The sequence below is a fragment of the Bicyclus anynana genome, chromosome 1 (assembly GCF_947172395.1).
Source record: "Bicyclus anynana chromosome 1, ilBicAnyn1.1, whole genome shotgun sequence".
Lineage (NCBI taxonomy): Eukaryota > Metazoa > Arthropoda > Insecta > Lepidoptera > Nymphalidae > Bicyclus > Bicyclus anynana.
In genome coordinates, this window is record NC_069083.1 from 12160500 (window position 1) to 12172923 (window position 12424).

A 12424-nucleotide genomic window follows, 5' to 3' on the forward strand; every position below is an offset into this window, starting at 1 on the left:
ACAGTCCATCTAGTGAGATGTTGATGCACACTGTACTATGCATTACGGGTCGCCATTCCAATATCTTGGTTCTCAACCGTACATCGGTTATTCGAACCACATAAGATATTGCTAAAAGCTAACGCTTTCTTATATCTGTTATTCGAACAATGTGAGATAACTGAAAATATTAAAAACCAGAAAATAGATATCGTAGTTTGGAAACCGCGTACCTGGATGTGAAATTTCCCTGCGGCGAATTTATAATGCACCCTCTCTGCATCTAAGTTTAACCTACAGAAAAGTTTCAACCGGAATATTTTACTTTTTTATTTTACTTTACTCGTAAAATAACTAACCACGTTTAATACAAATATTCGGTTCAACAGTGAACAAAGCATATACAATTATGTACCACATTTTAAATTAATAAAATTATTTTAGAATTTAAACTAAAATTATTCGGGCCAATAGTTTGTATAATAACGAAATATTTCAACAAGCTCATGTGGAATGAGCAGTTAATTTATTTCATAATTATTCTTATGTATAGGTAAATATTTTTTTTATTTTGATAATGATTATTCTATATCCGGTCATTCAACAGGAAATAGTTTTCATTTTGATTCCTTTACGTAAAAAAATACAATAAATGGCTAAAAATTACACTATAGTGACCTCTTATAACAAAAGGATGCACAATCGTGTAGAAAATTTCAATTAATAACTAGCCACTTTTCTTTGATAGTTTTAGAATTATAGGTAAAGAAAATTATACCTAAAGGCCTTTAAATATAGTTGAATATTCAATTCAAATTTAGTCATTAAAATACCAAACTCAGAGCAATTTCAACTTTAAGAATTGAGTTTAAGGTTGAATTTGCAAATGCGAAATTGAGTGCCAAGGAGTTGTGTTTGGGTGTGGACGTTTTTTGGTCGCTGATTGTGCATCCACTTTTTAATGTAGTTTTACTGGCTGAAATTAAATAATCTTAAGTCAGATTAATCGTATGTACAATTATTAATTCCAGTCAGTAAAATGGCATTTCAGTGACAGTTGCACTTGTCATTTTACTGACTGGAACTAATAATAATCGTACTATACACAATGGATATTATACAATCTTAATGATTTGGTTTATTTTTAATTTCTACGTCCTAAAGGTATCCGAATTTCATAATTAGGTACTTGTTTATCTATAAATGCCAAGAAGTGCAAGATGATGGTGACGTTGGTGATGATAAACATCTAATTACTTGATTTTCGTTCACAAAAGAATTCTTTACAAGCACTCGTGCAGGCAATGTTCTTTTTACGTGACTTCTACCTCGCATATACCAGAACGATAAACGAGATAGATTAATGATGTTTCACTACAAGACAAATAGCCGTACCCGAACAAATATATTTATGACCCCTACATACGGGTTCTCGTGCTTCAAATTGGTTATTCAATAAAAACTTTGGTAATAAAACAGTCGCCGGGCCGAATGTTAGTTTAACTTTAAACCAACTGAGGTTAACTTTCCGGTAGGTACTGCAGACTCATTGACATTCCGAAGCGCATATAGGCCATGACCTGGTGACGGGGTACACTTTTACAATTTAAATGAAAAATGTACTTTTTAAGTTGCTCCTCTCATACTAAACAAGGCACGAATCCCGCTCGCTATATTGTTAAGTCTGTTGCACACAGATTTCATTTGCTCCTACCGACTGCGCCAATTTCTCACATCATAATTAAGGCATGTAAAAGTTTGTATGTTATATTGTTTGATTACTCTAGGAAATAATCTTCGAAATGATCACTTGACTCTTATTTTAATTTATAGGTATATTTATCACTTATGGATTATTTATTATTAGTATATTCTACCAAAACTTTAATTCTCTGTTTATTGCTTAGATTTTTAAGGTTTTAATTTTCAATGCTTGGATTTTCCAAGGCTTTAATTAACAATAAACGATATTAGCGCATGGTTTGAAATCTAAGTTCTTCATTGCATACCCTCAAAGTGTTGCTTTATTATACGCCAAGGTTAATTTAACTTGAGGTGGTTTGATCCATCAACAATTGTTAAAATATTATTAAACTGAGAAAAAAACTACGAGTATCTCTTTAAAGAATCCTCTTCCATAAATTTTATCCATAATTTAAAAAAATCGGCTATAACCCTTGGCTATATATAATATTTATCTACATGTACTTCATATGTAGTATATTGCGTTTGAAGTTAAAGCCTAAACAAATAACAGACTTCCTCAAATGTTATCTGCTTAGTCATATATATGTGTAGAAGAAAACTACATAACGTAATGGCAAAAGTTTACGTCTGCGACCCTTTGATTTAGGTGAAATGAATCTAATAAAATAACCCTCCTGTGGCTTTCATTTGCTAAAATTTGGGCAATTTTCTGAAATTAGGATTGATTCATATTCCTCTAAAGTTATCAAAATCAATAACTGTTACTTTTTTAATACCTTGATACATATTAAGTATTACTTAATCTTCTTGTTATTCTAAAATAAATGAATTATAAACTTCACGGATTTTAATAAAAATCTTTGGACTGGATTTTAATAAAATTAACAAAAAAATCTGATTTGGGAATTATAGGTTCTACGAAGTCTTTGTTATTTATAATACTTCTTTATATTAATTATTCTTATATCTTATAATCTAATACATAAAAATTCTCGTGTCACGATGTTTGTTACCAAACTCCTTCGAAACGGCTGGACCGAATTTTGTTGAAATTTCGTGTGCATATCGGATAGGTAGGGTTATGTTAATATATAGTTAGGGTATATAACAAAACAACTTTTACTGGGTCAGCTATAGTAATTATATAATAATCTTTTGTATCTTATAATACTTCTGTATAATAATTATAGTGAACTGAATGACCTGATTATTATACTTATTAACCTAAAAGGTATAATACTCACACAAATCATGCCATAAATCTTATTGAATTATAGCCTCTTTAAATCCAAACAATACAACATTCAAAACGTTTAATCAAAGAAAATGTAGAGCACAAATAACGGAACCGCCGCGTTGTATCCGACTTTTCTCATCAAAATTTTGAAATCTTCACAGTATTTCGCTATTGTACGTATTAAATACAGAGAGAAAATACACAGTGGCATTGTCTCGTTGGAAATAGGAAACGTAAAGGCGCAAATGAAGGTGGGAGGCAATAGGGCCCTTGCAGTCTGGGAGGTTTTGTAAAGTTGCCAGACATGGAAAATGGCTTGATTGATTATATTATTGTTCTTTATGAGTTTTAATTATAAAACTGTAAAAAATAAAAAAAATATTTTTAAATCTCTTGAACACGCAAAACCAGCTGAACGGATTTGAGTTTTTTAAAGAGAAATTATTGCGAATTTCACGGCTATTCGGTCCATGTGATTCTTCTGGGTATCGAGCTATTTGGACATTAGTTTCCTTAAATGTGATATGACACCAAACTTATTAAGGGTTTTTGTACAATTTTAAGGTAGGAATACGATTTGATATTATATTTATATAGGTATCTACACAAAGTTGCAGCAGTATTGTCATGAATAATTATTTTGTCCTGGGTCCTAGGACCATAACTGTATTTTCATTTTGTGAATAAATATTAATTCTAAGCCTCAATTTATAAGATACCTAACTGAGATTTAAAAAGTTCCATCCGATAATTTCTTCGTCTTTTCTTTGTACAGGTCAACCAGTGAAGGCTGTGCTGACCAGCCTCAGCTGGTGTTGTTGTACTTCATGTCGCAACTACTCCTCCGAGAGCTCGCCAAGTGCCATCGGCTGGTGCAGCTCGTGCCTATGGACATGACTTCGTACTATGGTAATATTAACTATACTTTAAAAGAACAACGTTTATACAACTATAATATATAACCTAAATATATTTAGAAAGTATTCTTTAAACGAAGAACATTTGTACAACTCAAATGATGACATCTTCAAACTTAGACCACATGCACACGATCAATTGTGGCGTAACCGCAAAGATTCGCCGTATTAGTATAAACGAGCATTAAGGCGATGCAGTAACTCGACGTGTTCTGTTTATTTGTGCTTATTTAACATTTACCTTAAGTCGGGTCACCTGCTAGATCTATCGATTACTGTATTGTAGTACTAATTAACGACTTGTCTTGGTGGCGGCCGTCTAGTGCGCGTGGTACGTTTGGGTCAGTCCACACGACGCATTGCGATTGCGACGTAGCACTAGACCGTATTTTTTTTTATTCTTTACAACTTATTCGTTGACTACAATCTCACCTGATGATAAGTGATGATGATATCTAACCGTGTCACTACGCCGTTCAATAGAAACATCCGCGATACAACCTACGCCGCAGGTTGCGTCCCCCATCAACCATAAATCAACCAACCAACCAACCAACCAACCACCACCAAGACCAACCATCAAGACGAGTTGGAAGGGGTGTACGTACAATAGTGTTAGAAGCGTCCATATTCATCAGAATGACCGTAAACATTTTAGATATGGATCTGAAACTTATAACTGGATCTGTAACTTTTAACTAGATCTGAAACTTTAAAGTGGTTGGTAAATAAATTACAAATAAACCGGAAGTATACACTATACACAGTGTGATGCAACTTAATATTCAGTTAGGTATAAAATTTAAAATTTTTAATTTTCAGTAAGTACTTTACGTATGTGTTCGTAGGATTGGATTTTTTATTACGTTGCTACGTTGTTTACGTTGTTTTTATTAATTTTTCAAAGATAAAATTAACCCGAATCACTAAAAAGATACTTATTCTAATTCATATTAAAATTTTATAAAATGACAATACTCTAGTACTAAGTTTATGACAATAATGCGAATGTACTTTGAGAGGGCGACAATGGAATTTGGACCGCGTTGGCTTTGGGATAAGGATGATTATTGAATTGTGTCAACAATAATTCCCCACATAAATAATGACCCACAATTCTCTAATAAAGCATAATTTTAGACGCCGAACTCTTAGGATCGTGGCAACCCTTCGCTAAATACCCTAAAAGTTTAACCTTTAACGGAGATTTTTGGTGGATTGCTAGTTGCCACGAATCTAAGAATTATATGGTATGGTATGGTATTATATTATATGGTATATAAAAGTAACAATCATAGTGATACTATGATTGTTACTTTTGAAATATATCATGTCCGAAATGAAAAAAATAAATAAATAAATAAAAATCTTGTCAATAAATAGAGAACCAACTGAACTTTTTAATAGGCGTGTACAACTCCTAAGCTAAACAATTTACCTACATTGATTTATATGTTATACCCACCGAGTAACGTGCGTAACCAGCGTGAGTCTTTACAAGCAACGTACTGAAGCCAACGAAACCCATTAAAAACAAACGTCACGCGTCTCCTGGACAACCGCTTATACAAACTTTTTTCATAATTTTTATTTCAAAATTTAACACTAACAACAATTACGTAAATTAATATAATAATCAATAATTACCAATAAAAAATACTCCTTCTTATTTCTTTAGTTATTGTGTCAGTTTTAAAATATTAAAAAACATAAGACGCCATTTTGTTGAATAATATTGAAAATTACTGATGCGACCGTTCGTGTCGTACTGACTCGAGAATGTATTACTTTTGAATTTTGTATTTGGAGCGGCTACGACACCGTCGTGTTCCGTACGCTCTATCTGTATGTTATTGATTAATCTGTGGTTATACCAAAAAAACAATATCCTACACAGAAAACCGAGCCGGCCCCTCGAACTTCGGGAACGTGATAAGCCAGATCTTGTTGTGCAAGCAGATCACGCCTGACTTCAATCAAGAGGAACTCTGCAGCATCGCCAAAGACACGCAAGAAATTACGAGAATCGTTAACGACATACAAGAGTACCTGCCACAACACGAAAACCTTAATCACCTAGGTAATTATATTTAGTCCAAATTAACAAAGGTTTTAAGAAATTAAATAACACGTGTCTCTAACGGTGAAGGAAAAACATCGTGACGAAACTTACCTGAGAATTTTTCTTAATTCTCTGCGTGTGTGAAGTTTGAGGAGACTCGTGCTCAGCAGTGAGCCGAATATGGGTTGATAATGATGATGATATGAAGATATGAAGAAAGGTTTTTATTCTTTTTCGCATATTGAGACGAGTTTGTCTAATTTCCACTGGAAACTTTAGTTGCCTATAAATAGAAATATACTATATATGGAGGGGGCAGGAAACCGCTGGTTATATGCGACTCGTGACATCAGTTGTTTTTGGAAGTCATCACAAAAGGTCTACGTCCATCGGCTGATGTGATGATTTATACTGTTTATTCATGTGCGTAGGAAAGTGGTATAAACGTAAACAAATACGTTTAGTAAATAAGTGACTGCGTTATAAATATTTCATCTGTGTCAAAATTATATTCAGTCATGTTAGAATTTCATCATCATCATAACAGCCGATGGGCGTCCAATGTTGGACATAGACTAATGCTGCATCCAGCGGTTCCCTGCAACGCGCTTGATGCCCTCAGTCCACATAGTGGGGGGTCGACCAACGCTGTGCTTTCCGATGTCGCCGTTCCAGCAAATGACAACGTCAGAATTTAGAGCATTTATATTACAAACAATATAAACATTACATTACGCATTCGCTCCGTAGATCATAGTTCACAGATCATATAAGTAAAGTAAATCCTCGATTTACATGCGAGGATTACGAGCTTTGTATAGGCTGTGAATCCCTCCAAGGATATTAGAAACACACCAAGGAAAATATGTAACGTTCTTTTTATTTTCCTCACGCACTACATTTACATATTTCAATATTTCGATTAGGTATTTGCTATATAGATAGTAAACATTTTATGTTCTCAATATCAACACACTCTAATTTACATGTTGATAGAAAAATGCATAGTAAGTAGTATGTACTACAGAAGAACCCTACGATCACGATCTGCCAATTCATAAAAATGGCATGCTGTGATAAAACTACAAGGCAGACAATTGAGAAAACGTATTGAATTTTTAAAAATATATCATACCGTAGCTTACTACAGCACACCTCAAACGGAAAAATCTAGGATTCGTTCATGGATTGTACACATTCGTACTTCACTGTTAGTTATCAAGATTTCATCCACATAACATATAGATTTAAAGCTACCCTAGCCACGTAAATGGATAGGTGAGGCACTACTCTCTTAATTCCTTAAGCTGTTGCCAAAACTTTCTTTATTTGCGAGATGTTTGCGAACTGAAATTTAACTTGCTCATCAAGTCATCAGCTTCAGCAAACTGTCAGTTGTTGTATATAAATAAAGTTATTTAAGAGTAGATATATCATGCTAACTTGTCGAAAATTATATTGCAAATTATGGAATAGTAGAATACGTTTTAACTGCGATTGTAAATGACTACGAATCATAAGAGAAGCAAACTTACAATTCCTTGGCATATAATTTTTGTGGTACCTTTTATTCAGGTACCTCTGTTTAATAGCTTTGTTAAATACTTGATTTTTGTTACAGAAACCAGCGTGGCGCTTAAAGGCGACGACGTCAACGGCCTATGGAGGAACAAACGACGGGGTTCCCTCTACAAGGGCATGGGAGTGCTCTGTTGTATGTCACGGCCCAACTACCTCTGAGGGTGACGAACCTCGCCCACGCGGCGGCACCGGAGTGCAGATTAAGGGATGATTTATATAACCGGGCTGTGACCGGGCGGGTCGAAGCTGAGTATGACCGTGGTGTAGACGAGCGTCGTACCTCAGTAGACGAGCCCGGACGGGACACGGATCATGCACTGTGTAATATAAACTGCTTCATACTAAATGTATGTAATGGTTCAAAACCGTGCCCCGTCCGGACCACGACACTGCTCGCCCCGGACACGGCCCGGTCTTATATAAATCATCCCTAAATTATAACAAAGGACTTACAAGTCAAAAGTTCAAAACACCAGTGTAACATTAAAAAACCTCATGCGTTCGCAAATGTAAGTGAACAACATTATCTACTAAGTAGGAGCTAAGGAATGTATGATTCATCAAGAGTAGAAATGAAAGGGTCCATTAGATCGCTACACTAGTGAAAATCAAGTGCTTCGTCTGATTTTAAAAATGTGAATTCGTTCGCAATAGCGAACCTTCAGAACTAAAATAACCTAAGTCAAAAATAAAATAATTGTATTTTTTGTTTTAATCTTTTTTAAAATAATCAAAGCCTCAAGGCACCAGTAAGCATGAACTTGCTTACAATAGCACTGATCAGAGTTTTCGATGGAAATATAGGTACCTACCTAATTAACGAAACAAAGATCCTAGAAAAATATACGATTCTAATATGAGATAGATAATATCAAAATTAGAAAGTCATTTTCTAAACCAACGTTAATCAAACACATTTATTGTACTTTTTGTCGTAGGTTACTTTCGAGCTGAAGGTAGTTACATACCATCATAAGTGAATGTTTCAATTAATTATAATATCATTATAATAATATAGAGTTAGGTGCACACTTATAATATATGGGATATTATTGTGAATAGCCTGGAGTGGGATCAATTGCGTTAAGTAGATTATAATTAAACCTTATGTTGCACCACTTATTATCTATATACCTAGATTAGAGCTGCAATAGTAAACGGTTTACTTTAAATATTTATAAAATAAAGCTTATGAAAGACTTATCCGCTAAATATTTATTGCACATTTTGTTAGAAATATTCTTATGAGAATATTTACAAGAATCGTAATTTGAAACACTTTTTTCAGTGTTTTGTTTATGTCTTGTGAAAGAAGTTAGTACCTAGCGCTTTCACAAAAATAAATAGCTCTTTGGCAAAATCTTTAGCAGATTGTGATGTGACGTAATATTTTCTTATTTTATATATTTCGCAGGCTACCTTGTAGAGCATTAGTACCTCTAGCTTTCCGAGTTTATTAAGAATTGTCTTGAATTGAATTACTTGGTATACATTTTGAACTATATCGATATAATACTCGTATGTGTAATAATAAGGTAATATAGCTCATATTTTTATCAGAATGATCTTTTTAAAATCTAAATTGCCTATAATTCATTTATGTATATACCTAGTCATATTTCCCACTGATTATTTGGACGTAGTGATATTACTATATACTATTTTACTTATTTTACGATCTGTTAGCTCAAGTCTTAAATAAGTTTAATCAAATACCTAATAAAATCTAAATTGCCTATAATTCATTTATGTATATACCTAGTCATATTTCCCACTGATTATTTGGACGTAGTGATATTACTATATACTATTTTACTTATTTTACTTATTTTACGATCTGTTAGCTCAAGTCTTAAATAAGTTTAATCAAATACCTAATGCATCAGAATTTGCATATCCTGTACCTACCTAAATATGAATTTACTGGTAAAAATAATTTAAGGATATAATTTTTTATCAAATGCGAGTAATTGAAGTAGTGAAACTATGTCCAATTCTCTCGTCTTCCAATATTAAATTTGAAGATGCAAATGATCTCATTAGTAATAATTATAAGTGATGAAGTACAGAGAGTTATAAAACTCATATATATTTAAAAATACAGGTTCTTTAAATTACCAAAGACATTTAATCTAATCATTACAATATAAAGAAAGAAATAACTAATAATTTTGTATTGTTTCCTTGTAATACAAAACCAGAGACTGCCTTTTTAGTTTTTACTGATTATTATCTTATTATTCCTACCTACTAGAATACTCTGTTTTAATATGAATAATATAAGCAAACTAATTATTATTTAAAGAATTGTATTATTGTGCCTGATGAATTGTCCATTAAATATATTTTATTATAAACTAAGGTAATGCCCAAAGAATGTATAACTCAGAGTTATTTGACTTATGTATTTATAAGTTATATTTATGTTATTCTACTAATATATTTATTGATTTCATGTTATCTAACACAACTAAGTAACTATAACAAAACTATATAAACCTTGACTTGTATATGGCATAAATACGACACTATTGTCCTTTGACTAAAAAGCGGCTAATACCTAAGTTTCTGAGATGCTATGCGGAATAAACATACATAATGAAACCACAGACTCGATATATGAGTAAAATATTGGATTAATTTGACGTTTAACATTATCTCATTTGTTTAGTGATGTGGTTGAAAACATGAAAATTAAATGCTGTTGTCAACTTACTCAAACAGCATTTTACAGTCAAAACACATACTCTAAATAATGTATTATTTGATATAACGATCTATTATAAATATAAAAAAAAAAATATTTAAATCAAAGATCAAAAAGTAAAAGAGAGAGACATACACTAAAAATACATACTGACATAACATACTAAATGCCTAATGCACCGCTACTACGTGGACTATAACCCTACCATGAACTACGCGCTATGTTTCTCATATGCAGTGCAAAGATCTAGAATACCCTTTCAGCTTCCATTCTTCCTATCACGAACACGTTAAAGATACGTTACATTATCTTCAGGTTCAGAGTGAGTACATAGCTTCTTGGCCAACAAATTTCTGCTACATCATAGCTTCCCATCACGTGTAATTCAATAAAGTGTTAACCTACTATTATCATTACTGTATATGTAAAAACTAGAATACGAAACTAGGCCTACATTCTCGAGGGAAAAAGAGTATACAAATCACAAAGATTTGAAAGAAATTTCACTTCAAAAAATAATTCAGAATTATCTAATATTAACATAACTTTAAAATGAAAAAAATAGGGTTAGCCGATTTTTAGTTGCAGGAAGGCGACATTGTTAATTTTAATATCTAGTAAACCTTAATGTACTTGTAACTGTAGGTATTTTAATATTTATGATGTACATTATTAGATCAGTGTGGCTATGCGGATTATATTAAGTAACTATACCTATTACGAGAATACATTATACAATGTTAGGTAGTGTGGACGTATTACAAATAATTAATTATTCACATACGTGATAATGACTGGTTTAGATCCCGGCAAGTAAGTTGAACATTGAAAAATGCAGTCATTGCGCACGTACCATACCATAAACCAAAGCCAAACGCATGCTTCATGGTTGCCCAGCTGGCCTACTCACTAATTTGATTTTTATTAACAACCTAAAAAAACATCGAATCAACTGAGTAAGTCTATCTACTTTATGATATCCAAGAAGGCACCGGATGACATTGGTTACATAGAATTTGAATTTCGTATATGTCAACTAACATACGTCAAAATTAGTGAATTAGCCTGCTGTACAAGAAAGATGTCAAATAATTGAAAATTTCGTACGCTATTGTAATGACGTAAACATTTCGCTATGGTTGCTCGACCGTACATCGCTAACGTTTGAAAATTATTGCGCATAGTTCAACTTATAGGCCGCGTACTATACATTATCTCAGCTTTAATTTGTCATCCTCATTTGTTTTTTAAATTCTTATTATATTAAAAGTCAATCAATCATAACCAAAGTACCTTAGAAACGTATTTTTTTGTTTATTAGTTTTTAAGTATGGCCTAGTCAACGTTGAAGTATATAGCTTAGCTTGCATATTCTAGTCAATTATCGTTTAAGTCCCAAAATGTATTTATCAAAGGATCAATTATTATTAATATTAGATACTTAGTAATGAAGATAATTTAAATAGTTATTATCTATAGAACTATATTTAATTATATAAGTAATAAATACATTATTCGAGCAGTTGCATTTATAACAAAACACAGCCATTAGATTTTTTTATGTTATTTTATGTAGCATCAGTCTATAGTGCATCGAGAGCAGATAGATATACTTACTGAAACATTTATACCTACTGCTATAAACTTATTATATATTTTTTTATTTCATAAAAGATGTTAATTACTCAAAATCTTTATACTTGGTGTTAAAAAAATAATTAAAAGTCTCTATAATTTCCCACATGTGCTACTTTCTTGTGGTTGGCTGGCTACATAAACTCGTATATATTAGAGAATCTTGGACGGTAGAGTAGGATAGAGTAACTAAACTGGAGCATATTTTCAAAGAGACCTGAATCAATACACGAAGCATTAGTGTCTTAACAACCATAATGTTGAGAAACTACAGCGCCAAATGAAAGATACTAGGTTAAAAAAAGAGGAAACCAACTAAATGCAGTATAAGATTTCGGATATAAAACTTATTTAAAACAGAAATAGAGACTGTCTTTTTCTGACAAAAATAACAGCCTTGACACATACATAATTATGTTTTACTCGTACACAGGATGATATAATGTTATTTATGATCACATTCTGTAAAATAACACCCTGTGCAATCAAGATAAATAATAATAATGTGTAATTTTGTTTACGTTTCATCGCATTTATATAAATGTGCCGTAAATACAATTCCGTAGTCAGTCAATCAAACCACAACACTGTTGTGTAAC

At 32.4% G+C, this 12424-nt stretch overlaps 1 protein-coding gene across 1 annotated transcript in view; it reads left to right on the top strand.

Annotated features, from left to right (window-relative positions):
- Positions 1 to 12083, top strand: part of LOC112055804 (uncharacterized) — a gene marked incomplete in the record, with an annotated part of 126256 nt that extends 114173 nt beyond the window's left edge. Inside the window, 3 exon segments of the mRNA XM_052881184.1 lie at positions 3699 to 3832; positions 5738 to 5920; positions 7524 to 12083. Coding sequence (XP_052737144.1) covers positions 3699 to 3832; positions 5738 to 5920; positions 7524 to 7642 — 436 coding nt within the window.
- Between the last annotated feature and the right edge of the window lie 341 nt (positions 12084 to 12424).